The sequence below is a fragment of the Suricata suricatta genome, chromosome 2 (genome assembly GCF_006229205.1).
Source record: "Suricata suricatta isolate VVHF042 chromosome 2, meerkat_22Aug2017_6uvM2_HiC, whole genome shotgun sequence".
NCBI classification, from domain to species: Eukaryota; Metazoa; Chordata; class Mammalia; order Carnivora; family Herpestidae; genus Suricata; species Suricata suricatta.
The window spans coordinates 106,103,759-106,130,634 of record NC_043701.1 but is presented as its reverse complement, the minus strand read 5'-3'; the positions used below and the strand labels follow the sequence as shown (position 1 = coordinate 106,130,634).

The 26,876-nt window shown below is 45.9% G+C and overlaps 1 protein-coding gene across 3 annotated transcripts in view; it reads left to right on the top strand.

Annotated features, from left to right (window-relative positions):
• The window catches only part of SIPA1L2 (signal induced proliferation associated 1 like 2), a 172,352-nt gene that overhangs the window by 69,342 nt on the left and 76,134 nt on the right, over window positions 1–26,876 (top strand). For all 3 annotated transcript variants that reach the window (XM_029931338.1, XM_029931333.1, XM_029931330.1), the window contains exons 3-6: window positions 11,834–11,967; window positions 13,291–13,479; window positions 20,566–20,740; window positions 24,967–25,070. In XM_029931338.1, coding sequence (XP_029787198.1) covers window positions 11,834–11,967; window positions 13,291–13,479; window positions 20,566–20,740; window positions 24,967–25,070 — 602 coding nt within the window. The remainder of the gene's footprint in view (window positions 1–11,833; window positions 11,968–13,290; window positions 13,480–20,565; window positions 20,741–24,966; window positions 25,071–26,876) is intronic.

Below are 26,876 nucleotides of genomic sequence, written 5' to 3'. Positions count from 1 at the left end.
GTGAAATTGACAAAATGTCACTTTCCCACAGCCCTTTCTATAACATCTACAGAATGCCTGGAGTATGTTTTTCAAACTTATCTAGAAGAGCAGGGGAATTGTGAGGCTTTAGAATTTACTTCCTTCTGTCTTTATTGAAATGCACAGACATTCCCTTTGAATTTCCCCTGAAATCTGCACATTGAGGCAAGGCAGTTGTGGGATGCCCTTGGGGACATCCTAGCTTCTCAGGCTCCCAAATTTCTGCTGAATTAACTCTCTGAAGAAAACCTCAATGCCCTGCCCTGTTTTTTTTCCCCCTTGGGATTTTCTATAACAAGCCCAAGGAAAGAAATATGTATCTTTTAGAAACCCTCTATAAGGAGCTGAATTGGTTTTACAGGGCAGGTTTTGTTGCATAGATTGAAAAGCTAATCTTAGTCTGACCACTTGCCTCCCTTCTGTCTGGTGCTTTAAGGAGACCTGGCGTTTATGGTCCCATCTCTCGCCTGTGATTTCCTTTCTTCTCTGTTTCTTAGAAAAGGAATATACCAGAGATCGTGTCTTTGATTTCTCCTTCCCATCTTAGCTTCACAAGACTTCTGGGGTGTGAGCAGATTGGAAGTTGTTTAGAAAAGATTGGAACTTTCCAGAGAAGGGTTTGTAGTGGCTTCCAGCAGGTGGACTGCGTCTCCAGCAAAAATCCTGTCCTCACCATGATGTAGGGCGCAAGACTGGTCTTTCCAAGGTCCGTTTCTGTCCCGGATGCCAGCCTTTCAGTTTTGAAGGCCCCAACCAGGGGATGAATTCCTCTGTTGGATCTGTAGCACCTCCAAGAACTCTTTCTAGGACCTCTTTTCTCTAAGAAAAGCTCATAGTTTTTATTAACGACTCCTGACCAGCTCTATGTAAACTCACCTTCTTCTCCAGTGGTGATTTTTGTCACGAGTATCTTCACTAACGACTAGTATTTATACATACATGCACTAAATGAACAAATAAAAAGAACAGATTCTTCTAGAATGTGTGGAGTAGCCCTCTCGCCTGTCTGGATACCAACTTACTCTTTGGTGTCTGGAATATTACCTTCCTGCCGGAAGGAAGAAGGACCCATCCATTCTGTGGTTTGAGGCCCATGCCTGGCAGGCAAGACAGCACAACTGAATGTGAAGAGTCCAGAGTTTTCTGAAGCCAGACTCCTGGGTTCACATCCCAACTCAGTTTTAGGCAAGTCCTTTAACTCCTTTGTGCCTCAGTTAGTCATCTATAAAATGGGATCCTAATACAAATATCTCCTGTGGCACCTGGGTGGCTCAGTCAGTTAAGTGTCTGACTTGGTTTCAGCTCAGGTCATGATCTGTTTCGTGAGTTTGAGCCCCACATTGGGCTCTGTGCTGACTGTGCAGAGCCTGCTTGGGATTCTCTGTTTTCCTCCCTCCCTCCCTCTCTCTCTCACTCTTTCTGCCCCTTCCCTGCTCTGTCTCACTCTCTCAAAGTAAAAATAAACTTCAGAAAAATATATTTCCCGTAGAGGGCTAGAACAGTGCCTGTCATGAAGCATGTATCCTTCTTGTCCAGGTTTTTCTTAAATAAACATGGAAAACTTTTCTGATTAGAAAGAAACTGTTGTCCACACCACGAGTCCAGCATTTAAAGGGCAGTCCTTTATTTTAATGGTTAAAAGACGAGGAGGGAAAACAGAACCATATGGCATAGGGGCGGGGGGGGGCTGGGGAAAGGTGTCTGCTGAAGTCTGCCACCCTTTTCCAAATGTATTCACTTAAGTTTCACTAATGTGACAGTGACAGTTGTGGGCGGGCGTATACCTTTACGTGTCAAATGAACTCCATTGCTGAGTGATGCATGGCTGCATTTGCTCTGAATTTCATGCCTGGCGGCTTCTTCCCCACCCTCCCCCCCAGTTTTATACAGTGACTGAAGAAAATTAATGGGGAGTTGGACACTATTGAATCCATACGGGTGAACTGAGGCCCGTCTAACAATTGGACTATTCTGAGACCCACATTCCTCCCTGAGCAGACTCCGTCTGGCCAGCGCAGCCACCGCCGCCAACAGTGCTCCCATCGAGGCCCGGCTGGCTCTCAGCAGAGGAGCTGCCCAGCCACATGGGAGGCGCAGCCTCGTGGCTTCTCTTGGCTTCTCGTGGCACCGGTCCCCTGTGGCTGGCGGTGGGGCCCCCGGCTTTCTCACGTCCGCCTCAGCAGGGAGGACACACAGCTGCCACCTGTTGCCACGATTTAGGAACTTGGGGAGGACGATGTGCAGTTTCAGCCTGTTGACCCTTTGGCCCCAGGGGCTTTCCAGTAAGCTGCTGCAGAAGAGGAACGAACATCCTGTGATTTCCCTGGAAGTGGTGGGTTCTGATTCCGTAGTGTCTGAACAATGTGACCGACGTGCACTTAACTGGCAAGAGCTCCTTGCATCGTGCTCTCTCCTGGTATGCTGGCCACCACGGTCTTTGGGGTCTCAGAGCCCCCAGAGGCTTAGCGCATTTTCCCCACCTTGCGTTCATTCCCATCTGGAATGAATAAAATTCAAAGCTGGACAGCTACCCCACTTGGAAATGGTCCCCACCTCTCAGCTCCTCTGCAGTGAGCTCCTGCGTCCTCTCCTTCTCTTCCCCCTTCCCATTCTTGGTTGCAAATACCCCTGAAAATGGTGGATCAGCAAAGGGAGCCTCGGCCAGGCGCTGCCTTTCTTCTCTAGGCTTTCCCTTTCTCTTCAAGGTTTGCTTAAAGCGGTGTCTCCCAAGATACTGTCCTTCTGCTCAGAACAGATTTGTTGGCTCCTCTGTAAGCTGTGTTCATTTTAGCTCATTTCCAGAATCCAGACCTTCTGTGACTCTCGTACCCCTTGAGTTGCTGTACATGAGTGAGTCCTCAGAGCAGCCCACCGGGTGTGCTGCCTCTGTGTCCCATCAGTCAAGTCAGTCATTGGACCCATCAGCCTCTGTAATATTATCTGTAAAAACAGGGTTACCTCCTCATAGGTAGGGAGGAGGAAATTACTTCATTTATATAAGGTATGCTAAGCATTCTTTCTGCTGTAACGCCTTCAGGTTTTCAAGCTTAGCTAATACTTTGGTTAAATTTTGATCAAAGGAGGGGCGCCTGGGGGGCTTAGTCAGTTAAGTGTCCAACTTCAGCTCAAGTCATGATTTCATGGTTTGTGGGTTTGAGCCCCGTGTCAGGCTCTGTGCTGACAGCTCAGAGCCTGGAGCCTGCTTTGGATTCTGTGTTCCCTTCTCACTGCCCCTCCCATGCTCATGCTCTGTCTCTCTTTGTTTCTCAATAATAAATAAATGTTAAAAAATTTTTTGATGAAAGGAGCCTTCACATAGCAAAAATGCATCCTTTTCACCATCAAGGTAAATTCAGTAATTTAATCCATGAAACTATGAGCAGAGAGCTTGCGATTTCTTCGAGTTATCTGACAACTCTTAACATTACCGTCAGCCAAAGCAGGCCGTAGGGTTCTTACTCCTTCCTTCCATCATTCTGTCATTCCTTCATTAATCTGCTGTCCTTTGTCGAGTTTGCTCTTTGTGGGTCTCAGAGGGCTCTGAACAGGGGAGTGGACCTTAAAATGCAGACACACGGTTGTTTGGAGCGAAAGGTGGACGGAGAGACGTCGGAGGTTGGAACTGAGCAGCCACCCGCAGCCGTGGATGTAGCCCACATAGACAGTGAGCCACCAACGAAGGGATCAACTTGCTGTTGAAAGAACAAATGTTAAAGCGTGTTTTATGGAAAAAATAGCAAGGAAGCCGCTCCCATGTGTGTTAACAGAGTGAAGGAGAGGCCGTAGGGCCGTGTCGGGCCTCCTGTGGCTCTGGGGGACTTGTGAGTGGTGCCATGGGCCAGGCGGTGCTAACACCAGACACATGTGAGGCCAACCTGGGTGCCACTTCCGCACAGCTGGCCGTGGGGGGGCCCCGCAGGCGTGGGGATCCTCTCCTGCTCAGCTCCTTGGTCAGGAACCTGATGGATCTCCCTGCCAAGGTACTGCGGTATCTGGAAGCAGCCTCTGGGGTCACAGGTGACCCCTTCCCTTTTTTTATTTTTTACCTCTACTGAGTCAGGTTTTTCTTTACTGACTAACCAGGTACACCACAGAGACAGACGTGCTGAGGCTCCATTCCTCTGCTGCCATCTTGGTAACCGGTTTTTTGTTTCTGTTTCTTTTTGGGTTTTTTTTTGATCTGGCTCATGTAGTTGCATGATATGTGGATTTCTATTAGCTTCCATTCTGCCAAGGGAGGATTTTTTTTCCATGTACCCCAAAAGCAGTTTTCTGGAAATTGTGTGCTTGGGAGAAGAACGGGCTCCAGTGGGGAGTCTTGCTGGCCGCCCTCTGCCTACAGGCAGGAAGGCTCATGTGATGCAGGTGAACAAGCTGAGGTGTCCCGAAGGGGACCCGGGTGTCACTGGAAAGGCTTACCTGGGGTCCGTCCTGGACACATCGGAGGGGGGACCTTCCCAGTTCTTCATGGTACACGGAAGCTGAAACAGCAGGTTCTGCCGTTTCAAAAAGCAAAGTGTGATTCCTTTGGAAACACACCCAGGTAATCTGCTCTGTTGCCTGGTGAAACTGAGCATCTGGAATGTCGCCCTAGGAAATGATAAGCATCTGACTCTTAATTTCAGCTCAGGTCAGGATCCCACATTTCAAGACAGTGCAGACCCTGCTTAGGATTCTCTTTCTCTCCCTCTCTCTCTGCACCTCCCCTACATGTTCTCGATAGATACATACATAGATAGATAGATAGATAGATAGATAGATAGATAGATAGATAGATACATATTCTCTCTAGATAGATAGATAAACAAACAAACAAACAAATGTAAAGAAAGAAAAAGAAAAGAAGACAACCAGGAGCTCTCAGAGCTGGCATGTCCAAAGGCTTGATGACTACAAGTGGCAGGAGCATCCTGTCGCTGCTTGCATTCAGAAGTGTGTTTGTGTGAAACAGGGAGAGAAACATTGAAAACAAGTGCGGTGAAGCAGATGTAAAAGAAAAACGTGTTCTTTCTCAAATTTGCCTGCCGTCTTTGGTGAAAGATGCAATATACAAATTTCGGATTCTGCCAACTTAAAAAAATTCTAGTTCCTGATTGAAATCATTCGGCAAAATTATGCCGCTGCATTCTTAAACAGACTGCAAGGAATGGGGTGGGGGCTCTCTGGGTGATTATAGATCGGCATTTTGAGATTAAAAGTGTGAATCCCCTTCAAGGCTGACCCTTGTACTTCGTAGGACTGTTGGGACTCAAAATCGAAATGCCCCATGATGCTGTTCATTTTGTGTTCACTCCTTTTCTGTTTTTGATTCAGTGTTTTGTCAGTAACATGCATATCTTCAATTGTAATGCCTCTCTCAGATTAAGGATAAGTGTGTTACATATAATGGAGTTGGGGGGGGTGGCAGGGCACCAGCACTGAGGTTAAGAAGGCTTGTGTATCTAACCCAAGGTTAAACAGATGATAAGTCAGGGTAACCCAGGTTCAGAAACCATTGATCAGGCTTATTGGAATTACGGATATTTAGGAATACACGAGTTTGGAGCTGCTAGTTCACTGTGGCAAATTGGAGACATATGTTCTCTCTCCCTCTTCCAAAACCCCACTGAAAATGAGAGGGAAGGACTAACAGAAGGACATAAAACCACAAAGGAGAACTAGGGAGAAGCATCGCAAAGCGATTTCTGCCAATGCAGATGGAAGAGCCAGACCAGATTCACAGATTGGAGGGTGTGTGTGGCAGTGACAGCCCGTCAGAAGCCACTTTGTCCACACTGCAGAGCCAGGTACTCTGGAGAAGAGCTGGGCTCTGGGTGAGAGCAGGCGATCAGTTAAATAATGTTTAAAAGGCCAGATTTTCAGGTAGCCTGGGTGGCTCATTCGGTTAAGCATCCAGCTTTGGCTCAAGTCATGATCTTACGCTTCATGGATTCGAGCCCTACGTCGGGTTCTCTGCTGACAGCTTAGAGTCTGGAGCCTGTCTTCAGATTCTGTATCTCTCTCTCTCTCTCTCTCTCTCTCTGATGCTCCCCTGCTCGAGATGTCTCTCTCTCACAGAAAAAAAAAAAAACCATAAGAAAAAGAGGCCAGATTTTCTGTCCTGTCCCTTATAGTCTGTGTACTATTTGTCCCCGCCCTGGCAGAAAACTGTAGATTTATTCTGGAGAAGTTGAACAACAGCTGAGCTAAAGGCAGGACTAGGACACTTAACAGAGATCGGGGATTAAGTGGAAGTCCACACAGCAAGGTGCCCAGCCCTGCCCCCTGATTTGGGCTGGGCACCTGCAGACAGGGGGGCCAAAAAAGTTCCCCTGGAGCCATGGACCGGCGTGAAGTAAGGCCTGCTGGCACTGACCACCGCGGCCCCCCCAGTAGAAGAGCGGAGTCCCTGCCTGATCAGTGCGGTATGAAGTGGGCGAAGTGGGCTTGTAAGCAAGACACATCCCTGTAGATGAATGAAGGGATTTCATAACGATTAAAGGGTTGGTTCTGAGCACTTAAAACATAGCTTCAGAATGTGTAGAAAAACCAAAACTGGTCAAACTAAATGGAGAAATCAGCTCTCCAATCTGAATTCTCTACATACCAAAAATGTACAAATAGAAATGGAAAAGTTTTGAGGGGCACCTGGGTGGCTCAGGTCATGATCTCACAGTCTGTGGGTTCGAGCCTTGCATCAGGCTCTGTGCTGACAGCTCCGAGCCTGGAGCCTGCTCTGGATTCTGGGTCTCCCTCTCTCTCTGCCTCTCCCCCACTCAGACCCCGTCTCTCCCTCTCAAAAATAAATAAACATTTAAAAAAAATGTTTTGAAAGATACTATTGACATTATCCTAAAAAATTGAATGACCTAGGACGAAATCTAAAGAAGGGTATGAATGAATGGCAGAGAGCCACAAAACATCCCCAAAATAAAAAAGTAAAACCTTAAAGTAGGTAGAAGGGACACATTGTGGTCGTGAGTTAGAATAGTCAGTATGTCAAAATTCAAAGAATTTTTTTGTGGGAACACAAGAGCGAGGAAGGATGGAGCAGAGAACTGCTGTTTTTCAAGCCAAAAAGGGTGGCTTTTTAAAATTTTGTGTATCTGTTAAAATAGAGTAGAGAGACCTTGTGGCAGTTGCCTCGATGGCGTGTGTGGCATTTTTCTTCTGGATTATTGACTCTGTCGTGGCTATTAGTGGTACCTCTACAGTATTCAGTATGCTTGTTCGTATTACAGAGCTTGGAATGTGTAATTCTCATCGGTTTCTGGTAGTGTTAGCCCCACAGGACTAGAATGTTCTGAAGCAGGCACTGTGTCTTGCTCGATGTTGTGTCCTCGTGTTTATCAGGGTCCGGCACTTGGCTGAGACCTAGCCCATGCTCGGTATTTGAGTGAATGCATTGAAACGAATGGTGTGTGTACACTGAATCCTGGTCCCCCCAAATACCCAGATCCTAATCCTTGGAACCTGTGTGTTACTGTGTATGGCAAAAACAGCTTTTCAGATGGGATACAGTTAAGGATCTGAGACCAGGAGCTCACACCGGATTCCCCGGCTGGAAGCTGAAAACCATCCTGAGTGTCCCCCTAAGAGGAAGGCAGAGAGAGATCTGGGAGACACATACATGGTGGCCCCTGATGTAGTATCTAGTGCTGCGTTCAAAGACAGAGGAAGGAATTCAAGGAACACAGCTCTAGGAGCTGGAAGAGGCAGGGAAAGTGATGCTTCCCTTGAGCCTTCCCATGGAATGCCGCCCTGTCAAAGCCTTGACTGCCGCCCATTGACACCCACTTTGGGCTTCTGACCTCCAGGGCTGTGAGGCAATAACTGGTTGTTGTCTTGAGCCTCTGAGCTTGCGACAGTTTGTCACAGGAGCGCTAGGAAGCAGACACGACACATGAGCTCTAATAGGTGTATTCAGTCTCAGTCTCGTAAATATTTCAAGAAACCCTATCGACCCTCTCCTGGGGGTGGTTCCTGCGGCCTTTGTGGACACCCAGACCTTTCACCCTGTCTTCTCCACCTGCCAGCATGAAATGAGCCGCCTCCTTGTTTCTATTTGGATTGTCCTAGTTGAAGTTCAGTAAGACCGTTACTTTTGAGCGAGGGAGCCTGCTGTGAGTTCCTTCATTCAAGTCCAGTTCATTAAATACTTACCATCGATTAGGACCCATCCTGTCAGGCCTCGGGGTTATAAACGTTGAAGGACTCAGCCTCATCTGGAGGTGAGGCAAATGTTTCCAGTGAAAGCTATGTGTGGGTTGAGTTGGAAACGATGGCTGAGAACGTCAAGTGCACAAGAGCGAAAGAAGTGCCAAGCAGAGGGGGTCAAATGGCGTGAGTTGGGGGGGGTTATGAGAGAGGAGTCTGGGGAGAGTTTGGGGTGATGTCACTGAGGAACCCACAGGAGAGGGTGGGTGGGGAGGTGGAAGGACAGACAGATGTTCAGACAGATATGTGTAAAGACAGAGACAGAACACTCAGCCATGGGCCAAAAGTGGAGCCTTGGGACACACCCAGGCCTCGAGAAGAAGCCAGAGGGGCAGCCACGAAGGAGACCCAGAAGGGGAACTCCGGGGGCGTGGCTCACTCTGGAAGGACACTTCCAGAAGCCCACTGTGCCCATCGAGGCAGAGAGGCCTGCAGGCAAAGTGCCAGCAGTGGGATGTGTGGAGGTGCTGGGAGCGGGGGACCATGGGCAGCAGTGGGAACACGGCAGGAGACAGCGAGTACTGCCTGGAGGAGCAGGGATTCTCCTCCCTGAGAGGAGGTGAAGGGGGAAAGGGGGTCTTAGGGGCTGGGGGAGCACTCACGACTCCCATCAGTGCCGGAGGCCCATCTGCATAGCAGGCCCACTGGCTCTTCTCTCTTCTCATCGAACTTCTTGTCCTTCCCAGTTTTTAAAAATAAAGGTAAGGATGCCTGGGTGGCTCAGTTGGTTAAGTGTCCTACTTCTTCTCAGGTCATGATCTGGAGGTTCGTGGGTTCTAGTCCCGCATCGGGCTCTGTGCTGACAACTCGGAGCCTGGAGCCTGCTTCAGATTCTGTGTTGCGCTCTCAACCTGCCCCTCCCCTGCTCTCACTGTCTCTCTCTGTCTCAAAAAATGAATAAATATTAATAAAAACAGAAAAATGAAGGTATACTTGACCTACAGTGAAATTCACTCCTTTTTAAGTATAGCTTTCTCAGAGTTTGGACAGATGAATGTGGCCAGTAACCACTAGCACCGTTAAGATGCAGGGCAGCTCCCTCGCCCCAGAAAATCCCCGTGTGTCCCCCTGTGGCCAGCACCTGCCCCCGTGCCTGGCTGATGCTGGCCCGTCGGGCCCACAGTACCTGCCGAGTGTGAGAGCAGCACATGTCTGAGCTTTGGTTGTGAGGAGTCCGAATTCGTGATTTGATTCCCCTGACCTGGGTTCTCTGTTTCACCACGAGAAGGGGTTTTGCTCACTCAGTCTACTTCTTTCCCCTAAAATAATTTGAAGCTCATTTGAGGTCTGTCAGTGAGGTTCATCAGATTCCCAAGAGAGAATCAACTTGAGCACTTTTTGCAAGAAAGTTGTCGAAATGGGCCCCGAGGAGGACGCTTTTGCCTGATGATGGCTGCGTGTGCTTTAGGGGAATTTTGGAATATTTTCCCTAAGGCATCTGCCTTGTGAGACGTGAGGTAAAGGTGCGAGTTCTTGTCAGGACAATTAGGAACCGCAGCTAAGAAAATTCTAAGCTGATTTCATGTTAAATTTGCAGGTGCATTTTCCACAGGGTCTAGTATAATGGTATGGTCCTAACAGTCTGTAATGGTGACTAAAATGATGACACACCCAGTAGTCTGAAGCAGACAATGAACTGTTATGTTAGTCTCTATTTTCATTGAATATTTTTAAATTGTTTATTAAAACCCAAACAAAATGGGGCACCTGGGTGGCTCAGTGGGTTGAGCGCTTACTCTGGATTTCAGCTCAGGTCAAAGAGATTCTTTCTCTCTCCCCGCCCTTTTCTCCTGCTCACACACACTCTTCCTCTCTCTCTAAAATAAAAAATAAAATAAAACAAAATAAAATAAAATACCAAATAACTACTCTTGGATCAGCTCTCCTCAATCCCGTCCATCTTTTACAATGGGTGTTTGGTTCCCCTGGAGTTGGTCTTGTCCTGACTGTTACTAGCATATAATTTATCCATGACAGACAAAGACTTGTTTCCTAGTTTGTCAGGCCAGAATTATAATAAGTCGATAATTCATCCTCCAGCACCTAAAATTAGTTGACTTGCTGCTCACAGCCCTGACTCTAAAGAGAAATAATGTCAGTCTTCAGCTCATCTGGGTGTAAGAGGTAAAGAAGTGAATGATTGTGTAAGTAAAGAAGTAGTTGCCTTTCTCAGGACCTAGCCCATATTCCTCATCGGCTTTGGGAAGTGTTTGTCCTGGCTAGTGCGGGTGCCGTTTTCACCGATTTCTGTTTTCTGAATAACCTTTCTGATTCCTTCAAAAACTAACATGGCAGAAAACATTAGCATAACCAAAAGACTTTAGAATACCTACAATTTTCTTCAGGCCTATAAATATCTGATACTTCTGTTTCTTTTTAACTAAAAATGGAGAGTCAGAAAGGATGGGCCAAACCCAGAAGGTGACAGTCAAAAGGGATAAATGTGGTGCTGCACATAGGGTGAAAAACCATCTCTTTTATAAGCATACACCTTGGGGAACTGACCTTACCCCCCATTGATTAAAAAATACATGCATACCCCCCGGTGGTTGCATTAACCACCTGCTCCGCATGGATTGGTGGTGTGATAGGGCTGCTAACAAGGTAAGCCCCGTGAATAACCATTCAGGTAGTTGCTCCTCTATTTTGTGTGAGTTCAGACCCCATCTGCGTGCTGTGTTAAGTTTGGCTCCAATCAGAAGACGACCGTTGAAGGGTTTGGTGGCAGTGCAGTGTTTGGACTTCCTGCAGATGAAGACCCCACAGTCCAGAGACAGCCCCAAGGTGGAGGCAGAGTTCCAGCTCATGAATTAGCTTCATGAGTGGGAATTTGTACTGGAATGTGACTCCACTGGGAAATGGTGCCAGGCACAGGTTGTTGGGTATACGTGGAGACTCATGACTGTCTCTGAGGAGCAGTGTCCTTGGGGATTTCAGTGCTCGATGGACCAGAGGCACCCGGAAATCTGTTCCCACAGGAGACTATGAATGAGAACCCTGCAGGCCAAGTCATTTTATGTGAACGGCGTGGTCAGCAGATAACAGAGTGAACCAGGGTATGGGATCAGTGGATGTAGTTTGACCTCAGCACCTTAATGACCTTTCAGGTCTTTTCTGTTGTAAACTTTCGCTTTAGACAGTTAGGTGCTTTAGTGACATCCTAAGGAAGGGGCGGTCTTTGCCTCCGCATCAGTCACCAAGATTACTTAGCTAGTCCAAGGGCCCATGGTCACACAAAGAAGGTGACCTTCCCAGCAGGAGGGGAGCTGTTCAGTAATGGTCTTCAAGTAGCCAGATTCCTCATTTGATGGTTTCTAAAAATGGCAGCACACTCCTTCCAGTGGCGCTCTTCATGTGACACCATGAATTGTGACAGGGGATAAGAGGGTTCCTATGCTTGTGAGCTGGCTAGGAGCCACATGAGAGGAAGAAGTCATAGAAAATGAGATGTGCAAATACATCTGACTTGGAAACAAAACACTTTGGCCAAACACAGGTGGGGGTTGTGTACCCAGACCCAAGCGGTGTTTCTTCAGAGATTGGACAGATAGGCCGGGAGATACCCATGTGGTTCTTTGTTCCTTTCTTTTGATGTCACCACTGCCTCCTGTTACAGAGCACCAGAACTACTTCGGGATAGATGAGAACCTTGGCCCTGTGGCAGTCAGCATCCGGAGAGAGAAGGTGGAAGACGCCAAGGAGAAAGAAGGGTCCCAGTTCAACTACCGGGTGGCCTTCAGGACGAGCGAGGTAATGGCTGCTGTGTGTCGTTACTGTCCTGGGCTGAAGCCTCTGACGTTACTACTTTAGATTATTCTAGACAAGGTACTCAGTTTCCTTTTTAATGTCCCTGATTGTAGTCTTTAGGATCTTTGAAAGATCCTTCGTACAGTATCTTATTCCAAATACAAATTTGAAAGCCTGTCACAGATGTCAGCAGCAGCGATGTTCCTTCCCCCTTAGGTGATAGAAAGGAGACAGTGGTAAGAATGCAAGATTTAGGGGCTAAGAGAGGACACCTGTGAACTGGACAGTTCATGTCAGAACTTAACAAACCACTTCAAAATCTAATGCAGGAAACCCAGGAGTTGGCAGTGGGTTGAGCATGGCGGTTCTGTCCTTGCACACCTCTTACGTCGAGGCCCCCGGCTTAGTGTCTCACTTGCCTCGCTTGTGGCTACTTAAAGTAACAAAATGAAATTGCAAAGCCACTCCCTCGGTCACTCAGGTCCCAAGGGCCCAGGAGCCATGTGATCCAGCCGGTGGCTCCCGGATCAGCCAGTACAGACAGAGAGCTTTCTCATCATGACACAAAACTCTGTTGGGTGGTGGCGTTCTAGAGCATTATAGGATGGCGGACATTGTTGCTACAGCCCTCACCCCGACTCGCTTGTATGCTAACAGTTCTCTTCCCACAGTCAGGGTGGGTGGAGCCAGAGCGAGTCCCTGCCCAGGTTTCCTCTCTGGGACTTGTGTCAGAACAGTGAGCCCATGCATTCCTCAGAGACTTGAGGACCCATCACGAGTCATGAAGTAACACTCGGTAGTAAGAAGTTCTCTGAGCCCTGAATCACCCTGCCCAGTCACCGGGTATCCCCATTCAGCTTCGGGACTGGTCAACAGTGGAAAGTTAAACAGAAGAAGAGAAAGGAATGGAAGGAAAGTTGCTGTGGAACAACAGGGCAATAGGAAAAGACAAGGGAGGGGGTGCCGGTGACTAGGCCCAGCCCTGTGATCCCCTGCATCTCTGTGTTGATGTCCTGTTGGGTCTGAGGTCTCAGGGACATCGGTTTCCCCAGCAGCACTCGTCCTGGCTTCCCTCATTCTGCAGCCCCACATCTATTTCAACCCCTTTCAGCTTAGCCCAGAGCCCTGTGCACTTTCGTTGTTTAGACTCTTTGTTGATTTTGCTTCCACCAGTCGAGAATCATTGGCTCCCTTGCTGCTCTCGGAAAGGGGACCTCCTTTCCTTCCTCTGTAAGGCAACTCCAAAATTATGCCTTAGAGAAGTAACCCAGGAGGAAGCACAAACTCTCCTGTGACGTTCTGAAGCCTTCTATCTTGCCCCTGCAGCTTACAACCCTGCGAGGCGCCATTTTAGAAGACGCCATACCTTCTACCGCCAGGCACGGGACCGCCCGGGGACTACCTCTCAAAGAAGTTCTGGAGTACGTCATTCCGGAGCTGAGCATCCAGTGCCTGAGACAGGCTTCAAACTCCCCCAAGGTCTCGGAACAGCTGCTCAAGCTCGATGAACAAGGGGTGTGTACAGGGCGCGAGACTCTGTGTGTGGGTGTGAGTTTGTGTCTGTGTTTCTAAATGTTTCGGACTTTTCCTAATCGTCTTACTCTTTTTTTTTTTTTTCCCCAAAAGCAAAGGGCTTTATTACGGGTTTAGGCTTGCTGGGGCCTAAACTCGGGCTCACAGACTTTACCGGCGTGGTGGATCCATGCTGAGAGCCCTAACTGTCTTACTCTTAAGATCGTTTCTTTTTAATGCCTTGAAACATTTCTCCCATCTCTGGTTTTTCCCAAGAAACACGACAGCTTTCCAGGGTAGCACTCTGCCTGCCGAGTGGTGTATTGTGTTTACCAAGCTGTGTCCCAGCCAGCAAGAGCGCATCTGATTCATGATTATTACACATCAGTGGTGTTTTTTCCAGGGTTTTAAAACACTCACATCATGCCTTTCCCTGAACTAGCATTTATTCTTGTCCACTGTGTGTGAGGCTTTCACACTCACAGGTGGAAGTGGACTGCATGACTTGGGAAGACTGAAGTTAGGACATAGCCTCTCGCCCGGTGGGGACGGTAAGACGAAGAGCGAAAACCTATGCAGGGAGAATATGGTGGTGGATCGTGGAGAGGTGTAAGTGCAGGGAGTGCCCTGGGAGAAGAAGGAATGACACCGGATGACAGCTCTCCTGAGGGAGGTAGCATCGCGACGGGGACCTGGGGTGGAATTCCAGTAGGGAGACATGAGTCGTTGCCTACTTTAGGGACTGTGACCTTTCTTTATAAGACACGGGCACATCTAGGGATGTTGTAGTTAAAAAAAAAAGTGTGCTCAAAGGAGAGCATGTAAGACCTTGAAAGCTAAACTCTGGTGTTTGCACCTGATTCAGGAGACTGTAGGGAGCCATTAAAGTTTTTTGGTAGGAAACCGCATCATCAGAGCTATATTCTAGGAGGATTATCTTGCTGAAAGGGAATGAGCTAGGATGGAGAAAATATAGAATAACGATGGCCTGGAGCTCAATTATGGACTGTTGTCATCGTCCAGGAGAGAATTAACAATGTGCAGGCTTGAGATGGTGGCCCAGAAGGTAGAAAGAGGTCTTTTAAGTGTCATATGAGAGATAACTTGGAGGGGAAACTGAGAAGTAGGCACCAAAATATATGCAATTTTTTTTCCAAATGAGTAGAAAAACCAAAAAGGTACTAGTGATGCATTATTTATAGAATCTCCCAAGGAAAATTCTTTTGCTCATTTTGGAGAGAATATCACGTGTTTCTTGGTTGACCCAGTAACACCAGTGTGGTATATGGATGGCGCATTTCATACTTGGATCGCTGGAATTCTGAAAGTGCTGAAATAGTGACTTTGTGTAGAGAATTAGCACTGCATGATCAGCCAGAGGAAGCAAGCCCTGTAACATTCAGAATGTATAAGCCCGGGACCTGTCTGTCTCAGCAGGGAAGGCTGACATATTGAAAACAACAACTAAGCCAAACCCAAACTCCAGCCTAGAGCAGTTGACTTGTACAACTTGTGTGCTACACAGAACAGTTTGACCACGATCTTGACCAGTAAAGTGTATGGGATGTACCAAAAGGCCATGAAGCCAGTGATGAAAATGTGGTCTTGGAAGGATAGAAGGATGTATTGGTGCTGGTCCAGATCCTCTCACATTCAAGCAGACTTGATGATAATAATCATTTTCATATCTTATTTTCATGTTTCTTTTTATGATACTGCACATCACAGGAGAATGTAGCTGTTCTGGGTCCCTTTAGTTGCTAGTGTATGTGGTCCTCCTTTTAAAGTGTATCAGTATATTTGCTGTATAGCAGGGGCTTGATGTAGTTCCCTCAGGCTGTTCTAGAAAATTCCACAGATGGCCCATGATCCCCAGGCCTGAATCCCAGAGTCCTCAAGGCCCTGAGAGATGATCGCAGCAGCTAGAGTAGACCGTCTCCTCACAAACTGAAGCGTGAATTTGGAATGTCTGTTTAGCAGAATAGGTCCAGAAGCTGTGCCAGGCAAAAAAATTATCTAAATTAGAGTTTAAGTGCTTTTAATGAATATCTTTTTATAGTCTGATGTCAAAATTAATGCTTTGGAAATTGGCTTCTGCTTTTAAGTAAACCGATGCGTTGTTCAGCTCTATTTGTATTTTGTGTGTTTTTTTCCTCTGGCAGTTGTATTTGTGTGACTTTGGTGTCCTTTCTTAATGGTGTCCAGTGTGGCGGTAAACTTGCTGAACCCTTAATGGTGTCTGATTCCCATCTTCCATGAGGAAGAGATGCTGTTTAATTCTATCTCTAAGAGAGATTGGATGGCCCTTTTTAATATGTAGTTTCTATTTATTTTTAGTACTGTTTTTTTAAATTTTTTTCTTTTTCTGTCTTTATTTTATTTTGAGAGACAGAGACAGAGACAGAGAGCAAGCCGGGGAGGGGCAGAGAGAGAGGGAGACACAGAATCCGAAGCAGGCTCCAGGTATGAGCTATCAGCACAGAGCCTGACATGGGGCTCAAACCCATGAAACATGAGATCATGACCTGAACCGAAGTCCGATGCTTAACAGACTGAACTACCTAGGTGCCCCTTAACATCTAGTTTCTAAAGGATCCTTAAAAGTTGCCACTGCCTCTTAGAGTGTTTGAGAGTTTATTCCTGCTAGAACTCTTTTATCACCGTCTTCATAATAAATCCACACAAGATTGGTATTAGGCCAGTTTTATGGTACAGTTATTAAGGGTTTTTAATCTTAAAAAAATACTCAGACGATATATTGTCGTGTTCTGCTCCCCTGGGGTCTGTAGCCTGTGCTGATTCAACACAGTCAGAAAGTGCAGCTGCTGTGTCCAGGACACCCGTTAGGAGTGGGGGGTTCAGACGTTCAGATCATGCCCTCCATTCTTTCAGTTTGTTCAGGTGTCTGAGCAGAAAGACTCTATGCCATGGAGAATGACGAGGGAAGTAATTATTAAGCGAGACTCTGAAACTTTTGTTACTTTACCTACATAAATTCACCTGCAACCTCTAAAATCCTATTTCTCCTGTTTTAAAAGACTATCCTACCTTCTATAACAGAAGGGTTTCAAAATTAGATAGGTTGACATAAAAAATTTCAGGGAAATTATGGCGGCTCCCTCTCTTAGAAGATCATTGGGGCACCTGGGTGGCTCAGTGGGGTTAAGTGTCCAACTTCAACTCAAGCCATGGTCTCACAGTTTGTGGGTTCCAGCCCTGCCTCGGCCTCTGTGCTGACATTCGGAGCCTGAAGCCTCCTTCGGATTCTATGTCTCCCTCTTTCTCTGCCGCTCCCCAACTCATGCTCTGTCTCTGTCTCAAAATAAACAGAACATTAAAAAAATAAAAATAAAAAGAAGATCACGGCATCTTGGGTGGAATGGCTTATTAGTCCTTGGGCCAGCCGTCCCCTCCTCTTGTCCCCTCACCCTAGATATTGACGTTTATTTGCATACCGTGCTTGCTTCAGACAGAGTCACACAGGTTTAAATAAATGAATCTTCAGGCTTGCCATGAGTAACCTGACTGCAGAGAATGTCCTGGAAGGAAAGGGCTTCCCTGCACACTCCAGTGTATTTGCGAGACAGTTCACAGGCTTTATTTTTGTCACTTTCATTTAAATTTAAATTTTCTTGTCAATGATGACTGGGCTTCTCACCTTGGGAACAGAACAGTCTGTCATTATCCTGTCCCAGGAAGCAAAGGAGACCTCGCGTGCTGGTCCTCTGTCTGTGCAGCCTGTCTGTGTGTCCAGCCCTCCACACTGAAGCAGGATGGAGTTTCAGCGAGCGGGTATTTCTGGTCTGTGACAGCACTGAGGCCCAAGAGCCAGCCGAGTCCCCCCCCCCCCCCCCCCCAACTGTGGGACGGGCTGTTGTCCAAGTCAGAATGGCTAAATCAAGGATGGTGAGACAGGGCAGTGAGGGGGCTGCCCGAGGTCTGCAGAGCTTGGATACAAATCCCATTCCAAGAGAATGGGGAGTTTTAGGACTTGGGAGATGAGGTCTCCCCTTTGGTGTGCTCCCTGACTAACTGTCCAGGTTTGTTGCTAGCGTCAGGGGAGTGATGGTCGTATCGCATTCCAGCTGTTTTCATGAGGCTTGTAGGAGATTTAAGTCAGAGATGTCTCTACACAGTGTTTCATTCTGTTACTGTTTTAGTGGAATGGCAGCCACCTTAGCCAGCAAGCCCCAACAGTTTGCTCTAAGTCCCTAGAGATAGTGTCATTTTGTGTGGCCTCCTTGCGGTGAACGTGTTTGGTGCATACGCCATGCTGTGTGTGTGCCACAGGACATTTTCACTGCAGCAGAGCTCTGGTCACCCTCATGAGCACCTGTGCACTTTGAAATCTCTTGGGGGGCGCCTGAGTGGCTTAATCAGTTAAGCATTCGGCTTCAGCTCTGGTCATGATCTCACGATTCATGGGTTTGAGCCCTGCATCGGGCTCTTTGCTGACAGCTCAGAGCCTGGAGCCTGCTTCAGATTCTGTGACTCCCTCTCTCTCTGACTCTCCCTTGCTCACGCTGTCTCTCTATCTTTTTCTCAAAAAAAAAAAGAAAAAACCACACACAAAAAAACAAAAAAAACCCATGAAATCTCTTGGAATACATCCTCTCATTCCCATGGGCTACGGGGCTTCTTGGAGGGTAGGTGAATCCTGTTCACAGGCAGGGTCCAGACTCAGGCTGGTGGGTCCGACAGCAGGGAAGAAGGGTATAAAGTGGACAGCAGCGCAGCCAGTGGGGTGGGCCTAAGGGAATTCGGTTCTCCGGGTGTTTGCCCTTTGCCAGAACGAGAGCCCACAGGGAATCTCAAGTCCAGAAGACGCAGGAATCACAGAGTTGTGTCCAGCTGGTGAGCACTCTGCTTAGCGGGCACGAGGCCACACCAGCCCAAATCATGGGGCTCCGAACAGCTTTGCTCCTTTGGGCCTCCCCCCAAAGGAGTGGAGGTAAGATGAGAAAGTGGCTCCCCACTAGAGATGCCAGGGAGGTTGGGACAGGCTGCAAGGGTGGCCAGGGGGCATTGGGGGCCGGGCAGCGTGGGGTGAGGGGGCCAGATGGCGTTGGCGCGTGGCCCTGGCAGTGTTTTGATGTGAGTGGAAGGTAGAGCAGAGGACAGGCCGACAGGACTGAGCTCCCGGGTTGTGGATGACGTGCGGTGGTGTCTCCTGGCTTGGGGGGAGGCGGAGGGGGCGGGGACACAGGGGGCGGCCAGGCATGGGGGTGCTGGGGCCACGTGCGCTGGGGCTAACCCTCCCAACAGCCCAAGAGGGGGAAAGTCCTCTTCTAACGACAAAAGACAAGTCAAACCAACATGATCTATAGGATGGGAAGCCTGCATTTTGAGGCCTTGTTAGAGGATCCGTATAGATCCTGGCAGTCGCTGAGATCACTGACATCCCTGGTGACAGTCGCTAGCCTGTGTGTCCCTAGCATACTTTAAGATCCTGAAATGCCTTCTGAGTTACTCAGAAACAATTAGCGCTCATAATGAAGTAATATTAGGCATTTTGGTTATACTTCATATTTTTTTTAGATGATGGTCCATTTGCAGTAAATATGGTATCTCATTTATTTGGGTGTTGAGTTGATCTGAAACATTTACTCCTTGGTCTCTGGATGAAGGGAAGTCTGTGTACTTGACCCTCCTAAAGAATTAGTTCAGTACAATGCATAATAGTAGCTATAAAATAGCTTGTGCACAGCATCTCCTGTCCCCACACTCAGGGCACGTGCCACCATCTTCACTGTGTAATTGGGATTCTTAGGCTCTGACAAGAGGATGTCCACCATGCCGTCCATTGCTATAGGGAGTGCATTCAGTGCGATCGTGGACAGAGGATCCTTTTATATCTGTCCCCCCACCACTACCACACACCCGCCCCCCCATAGCACTTAGTCCAGGTCAAATGCATTCAGAATATTGTGGTGGTTGACTCTCTGTTCAACTCTAAATTTATCCTAATGTGCAGTGAAGTACCTCCTGCAGGTCGCTTTTTCACCCTGACAGGTGGCTTCCTACCTTTCTTGCTTGGATTGTACGTCGTCATTAGGTAGTGCGGATGAGTCTGCTTTTACCCCTTCACCGCTCAAGGGAAATGAAAATCATTTTGCTTATTTTCCGGAGAGTCAGCTATACATTTTGATTAAAGGCTCTGTTTTATAGCTCGATAATGCAAGTGAGCAGTGTTACGGATTGATGCCTTTAGGAAGTCGGTGATGTCTGATAATCTGTCCTTTTTTGAGGCTCAGATTACTGGTAGTAAGATTAAGTGTTCTGATTCCATGAATGAGAAGTAGTTTCTCTTTGAATATAATAAGAAAACTGTAAAAATGGTTCTGGCTTCTCCCGGGCCTTGGAAGAAAGCAAGCGTTTTGCTACCAGGTTGATAAGAGATTGGTTGTAAGATCGAGTTATGGCAAGATCTCGTCAATCACTGTTAAAATTCTTTATGGCCCATTATATATTTAGCAGATGTTTTCTTTTCAAAATAGTAAAAAATATAGGAATAACTAATTGTTTGGCCAGTATTTTTATGGTAACAAAACATTATTCTATTTATATACATATATCACAGTTTCCACTGGGATTCCTTCCTTACCAGACCTTAATCTGGTTTGTGTTTTCATTTCGGTCTTTTCATAGTTTCCTGAAAGTTCAACTAACAACAAAAAAAAGCATCAGGAACCAGAGAGGAGAAAATTTTAAAGTTGTGGCTTTTTTTTTTCCTAACTTGGAAGACGATACTTCTTACTAAATGAAGGGTATAAAATTAGGTATTTCCATGATTGTATTTTTAAGTAAATGCCTGAACTTATCTGTCCATTGTGGAAACCTGGTCGATCCCACATGGCCGTGGCCATACGTTCTATTTCTTAGGATTCCTGCCGTTTCTCCAGCTGCATTTTGAGGGTTTTGGGTTTGTTATATATTTGTAGCATTTCGTGCAGTGACACTTGCTTATTACCCTTTAGCTTATTTGCTTATGGGAATTGCCTTGGCATGCTCTCTATAGTTTTAATTTTACTGTAAGTTAGCATGTCTGCTAACTCTTTGCCAAGTAATTACATTTCTCCCCCATTTCAGCTGAGCTTTCAGCACAAGATTGGGATCCTTTACTGCAAAGCGGGCCAGAGCACAGAGGAGGAGATGTATAACAATGAGACAGCGGGACCAGCTTTTGAAGAATTCCTTGATCTTCTGGGCCAGAGAGTCCGACTGAAAGGATTCAGCAAATACCGAGCTCAGCTAGACAATAAAAGTAAGCTTCCTATTTGTGTATGTGCACAAATTGAATTCTCCCGAGGTAGGCATACCGCATAAATCTACATGAGCGATCGCGTGCCCTCCTGTTCTTGACCCCAGCAGCAGCCTGGCCAGGCTTACTCAGGATAGAGTCTAGATTTCCTCAGACCAGCAAAGGAAGCACATTTCTCAAGAGGTGTGTGCTTTGCATGAGCTCAAAAGGTCAAATCTTTTTTGTATCACCAGCAGAGAGATTCCCCGGTGCTTGCTGAAGAATCTTTTACTATTTCCTTCTTTCTTTTAGCCTCCCCACTTCTGCTATACCCTTGTTCCAGAATATCCCAAGGACAAGCACTGCATTCGTTTCTAAAAGGCAAAATATTATTGCATCCACTCCTGCCATGGTCTTGGGCTTGTTCTGTTCATTTCTGTTTTCACGATGTTAACTGGGGAATTGACGCAGTGGTTAAAAGCTGATGCGTCCTATTTTCCAGTAACCTCACCCATGTGAGTGGGGCACACATGAGGTCTGAGGTGCCAATTTAAAACATAGACTCTCTGCTTCTTACAATGTGTGCATTTGTCTTGTATCTTTATTTAGATAATCATATTCCTTCTCGTCCTCATAAATTCTAAAAATGTTCTCTTTGTATTTGTGCTGTTTGATTTCATTGCTATCAGCCTCTAAAATACCAGCCATAGTAATTTTGTGTATTTTGGCAAATTTTCCTAATTATTATTAAGCAGTTAACCGCTGACTCCATTAATAAAAGATGAGCAGCGGGGCACCTGGATGGCTCAGTTGGTTAAATGTCCAACTTCGGCTCAGGTCGTGATCTCACAGTTCATGAGTTCGAGCCCCACATCAGGCTCTGTGCTGACAGCTTGGAACCTGGAGTCTGCTTCTGATTCTGTGTCTCCCTCTCTGCCTGCCCCTCCCTTGCTCGCACTCTGTCTTTCTCTCAAAAATAAATAACATTAAATAAATAAGTAAATAAAGATGAACAGATCGATTCTCCAGTTGGAGGATGTGGGAGAGCATGGTGCCCGCTCCTAGTAGGGGCTGGTGAAGTGAGAGCTTTCCCCGTGGAGACACCCGAGGTCCCACGGCCCCGTGCCCCCGGTGTCCATCACCTTGGACCCTCGCTGACTCTAGTCTGCATCAGGGTGCTGGGGCTTTGTGTACCTGTCAGTCAGGTCTGGCTTTTTATCTTGTTTCCCTGGGAGTTACACTTAGAACTGGAGATAAGACCTGGAAACAGCGTTAACTCATACACAGGCCCCTGTGTGTCCTTCACACATGCCAGGGCTAGAGTTTGATTACTGTATTGATGGCCTGTTGCTCATGCCTCAGATCTGTAAAGCCTGGAGAATAATTTGTGACACCCACTGTGAATGTCCACTCATTTTAGGAAAAATCACTGAGACCTTGCTTGACTTTTCTTCTTCTTTGCCAACTCCCCTTGTCTGCAAACCACCTCCCACCCGCTAGAGGTGCAGGCATGCTGCCCTTGGGGACATCCTTCCTGGAAAGCCACTGCTGATGTGATTCTTCTCATGAATGCCTGCATCTTTCTTCAGTGGGGTGGATTGAGGAAACATTCTAAGAACTTCTGATCCATCCAGTCTGTAAAACTGCAACACAGATAATGTAAATATTTTCCTACATATAAGAATGGACATTAGATTTGAATTTTTATGACCTAGACGATGTCCTTGATATGTCACAGAGGCATCACCGGGCACCTTTGCTCAAGGAAATGATGGTTCGAGAACGAGATTTTGACAGGTTAATTCTCATAATCAACACATCCAAGGTATTTTTATGAGTAAGGCATTCTGTGAGATGTGAAGTCTAAGACATCCCTTTGGTAAAGAGGGAGTTTCTAAGAATTACGTTTCATGAAATGTTCAAATAACAGTATGTCTTTCATGGAACAGACACACACACACACACACACACACACACACACACACAATTCTTCCTTCTTAAATTTACGAGAGTCGTAGCTTTCACTCTGTCCTCCCTCAGGACCTTGGTCAGATCTGGGCCTCAAGGAAAATGGAGAGTGTTGGGCTGGAGTGTCTGGGATGTCCTTTCTGGCTGTGAAATGGGTCCGTTCTGTCTCAAGTACAAAGTGAAATGCAGTAGGAACAACAGGAACCTGAGCCACTACGATGCTTTCTGCTCACCAGAGAATGGACCCCAGGCTGTGGACAGCCCCTCTCTGATCTGGATGCAGAGAATGACAAAACTGGGGACTGCCATGATGGCCAGCAGCTCTTGTCCAATAGAAATATTTGCAGCAGATCCTCGAACAAGCTCATCTGTTTACCTTCTCCATTACCATACTGATATTTGAGATGAAAACTTTCAGAATATATAATTTCAGAAAGCCATTTTGTACTCTTTGGGAAAGACTAGCGATGATCTTTTTTTAATTTTTTTTAATTTTAGAGAAAGTGGAGAGAGGAGAGAGAGAGCCTGTATAGGGGAAAGGGGGAGAGAGAGAGAGAGACAGAGAGATAGAGAGAGAGAAAGAATCTTAAGTAGGCTCCATGCTCAGCACAGAGCCCAATGTGGGGCTCGATCCTTGACCCTGGGATGATAGCCTGAGTTGAAATCAAGAGTCAGTTGCTCAACTGACTGAGCCACTAGGCTCCCCAAGGATCGTATTTTTATAAGTGTTCCCCCCACCACCAAAATGCCTTTTTCTTCCTTCATTGCAATTTCCTAAAGCCAAAATCTGGTGACTAGACTACTACCTACCTATAAGGATTTCTCTAACTGAATTTTAACCATCTGAATAACAGTGTGTTGTGACAGGAGTTGTTGACTGTGCTGGGTTGTTCCATCCCCTGTGACCTTCATGTGGTTATTAGCCAGTCAGTTCTTCATAGAAGAAGACAGTCATTGCTCACTTATGACCACATTTACTCACTTCCAAAGCCACATTGACGGTCAAGGTCTTTCACCAAGATAGTTGGAATGGAACATCACTTTCCATGATGTTCTATAAAAAATAACAAATATGTATTTAATTGCTTTATTTGGGGACCAGTAATAATATATAGCTTATTAGAGGAATATCCTCTCTTACCATCTACAAGTTGGTATATCAATATCCATATGTAAACATTTTCAAATCTTCCCTTTTTAAATTAAATTGCCTTCTCTGAGCACCTTCTCAGAATCAGCAAAACTGCATGTGATACTTTTTCTAGAAAATTTTCAGGACTGCTTCTGAGTCAAAATGAATATTCAAAAGAAAAACTGCAAGATTCAGGAAAAAATAAATAAATGCCCATGAATGCTAAGTGTATTCATGTATTTAAAGTAAATTAAAATATTTAGATTTTTAAAAAAAAGTTAACCCAAGGTGATTACTTAGATCTTCCCCAACAAACAGAATAGAATAAACTTTGCTTTAAATGACCTTGAATAGCATTGTTTCTTCTTTAAAAGGTAGAAAAACAAACCTATATGTTGGTAAAGATTGAAAAAGGCAGCCTCGAATTCTATTTACATCTGATTTTCTATGTATCTTTTTGTGTTTATTTATCCATATTCAAAGTGGTTCTAAATGACACCTTGAAATTATGACTTAAGTGTTTTATAGTCACCGTGTTTGTTCAGGAACCTGACACTCTCTGTCTGTGATAATCTATTGATAATACAGATGGATTTTGAATTTGCAAAGAATCATTCTGCTTTTCAGAAGGTGAATAGCTGTATGATTAAGAGGAGTTCGGATGTCATAGTTTTTAACGTGTCAGTGCAAAATATCCAGTAAGAGATCACCTTCATTCTCCACCATCTTAATCATAAGATTTCATCATTGCTTGTTGAAAAGAGAAGAAAATTAATTACATCATTCAGGGAAAGAAATCCTGAGCATTTTCTTGTTCTCATTTCCATAATAACTTAGTCCTGCGTCATTTTTTGGAGTTCTGGAAGATCAAGTGCCTAAGAATCACGTTAAGAATTAATGGTAAACATACACACACCCCCAAATGGGGCAAGGATGGTTGCTAGTTAGCTTGTACCTGCAGACACGGGCTAGAAGTGGCTGGAAGAGCATGCAGTGAGAGAGCAGAGTGGCCACCAAGACACTGGTGGTTTACAGTTGTGTGGCTTGATGTTGGCAATTGAATAGCCTTTGGAAAAACAACCTTCTGAATGTCACACTGCTGACTTTTGCAATTGCCTGACTTATTTTTGTCGTCATCCTCTGTTTTTAGCTGATTCTACAGGAACTCACTCCCTCTACACCACGTACAAAGACTACGAGGTCATGTTCCACGTGTCCACCATGCTTCCCCACATGCCCAACAACAGACAGCAGGTAGGTCCTCCATCCCCTTCCCACTGACGAGCTTCACGTAGTTAGACATTGCAGAGAATCCCTGGCAGGAGGGGAGGGGGTGTTCTTGAACGGCATTAATAATCTTTGACTCTTTTATCATTTGGAAGTATTTGGCCTTTAAGTGGGAGTATTTCTGCATACTTTTTTTCACTTTTTCCTTATGAAACTTGGAAACTCTTCCACACGCACCTTTATCGCTTGCTAGGCAAAATCTTAATGGAAACCGATGTTCAACTGTGTTCATCATTATTTATAATGGCTTATTTAGCCAGCTAGGTAACCTGAGCCCAGGCTTCTGCATATAGAGAACTTGTTTACAGAAAAATACTGAAAGGACGGATCTTATGACTTATTGGTGACACGATTCCACTTTGGTGATTTGCTTGTATTTGGGTTAAATCAGGAGTTGAAACAAAGTTCATTTGCATGCTCAGAAAGTTTATTTCTGATGTCACTTCACCGCACTCCTTTGCTATAAATATGTTAATGTACCAGGGATGGCATAGGAATTGCTCGATACATGTAAGTTAAATGAAACTTAATTGCAGCAGAGAATTTTTCTTCTTGCTTTTTTTTTAAATGCTTATGAAATGCAGTCAAAATACACATGTTGCCAGAAACTACTTGCACTGTCCCCCCATCACGAATTGCAAGAACTACCTTAGGTCCTACAGCCGGGATGAGAAGGCAGGCCCCCGGATTCAGCCCAGCGCTTCGAAGCAGGAATGGGTCCTCTTTCCTTGTGCCTTCCTGTGGCTAGCTGGATTTTCTGGCCACTTACCTACTGCCTAACCTCAATCGCTTGTCCTTCCTGAATGATCTGTGGTGCTTTCTAATAATCACATCCCTTCCCGCTACTATCAGATCTATCTTTCGATCTCCTATCTGTGTGGTTTTTTTAAGAGACAGAATTACAATCCCTAGATCACATGTATGCATTTACATATGTTTTAACCTAAAGGATTTCTGGCTCTTAAAAAAAATTACCTGGAATAATGCCCAACATATTCACTCGCTATTAAAAAGCTTAATTTAGAGCAGGGCACTTGCCTAGCAGATCCTTGTGAATCGTTCAGGAAGTAAACTCTGTGTGAGTTGTTGCTCAGAAAACCGATAGGGCTTATTCAGGCCAAGAGACCTGTCAGTCCATTAGCAGAAGTAGATCTAGCACCTTCTGAGCCCGGTCATCGAGTGTCCAAACCACAGAGCCCTTCCAGCTGCCTAATTACGTGAGCCATTGGACTCCAAACTGGGTTGGCCTTGTCATTTCCCAGGTGGAAGCCTCTGGAATTCCGAAGTCTGCTGGGCGTCGCTGTTAGCAGGACTCAAATCAGGCTTGCCCTGCCCCCTTTCTGTCGCACAGTGATGGAAATCTATGGGTTTATGAGTTCCCTGTACCTGACTTCGTCACTGCAACTGTCCTTAAAGTCCTACACACACAAAAGTAGATGGAGAGACGGGGTTGGGGAGTGGGGGATGGATGGGTGTCTTAAACTTTCCAAACTGGCAATTAAAAAGAAAAAAAAATCCCCTTTAAATTAATACTATACATTACAGACTCTGTAGCTTAAAGACTTATTTCATTACCTCTTTAAGTTTTGTTTGATTGTTTTTACCTTGAGTGAGAATCCATGCCATCGAGTCATTATGCTGATAAGTTAGAGATAGAAAACTGTAAAATTCTTTGGTTTTTTAAGTGTTCTTATGGTGTCTGGAATCCATATGATCCTCAGTATGGTCCCCTGGGAAATCTGTGTACTAAGCACTCTGTGGACAAGTCTTCAT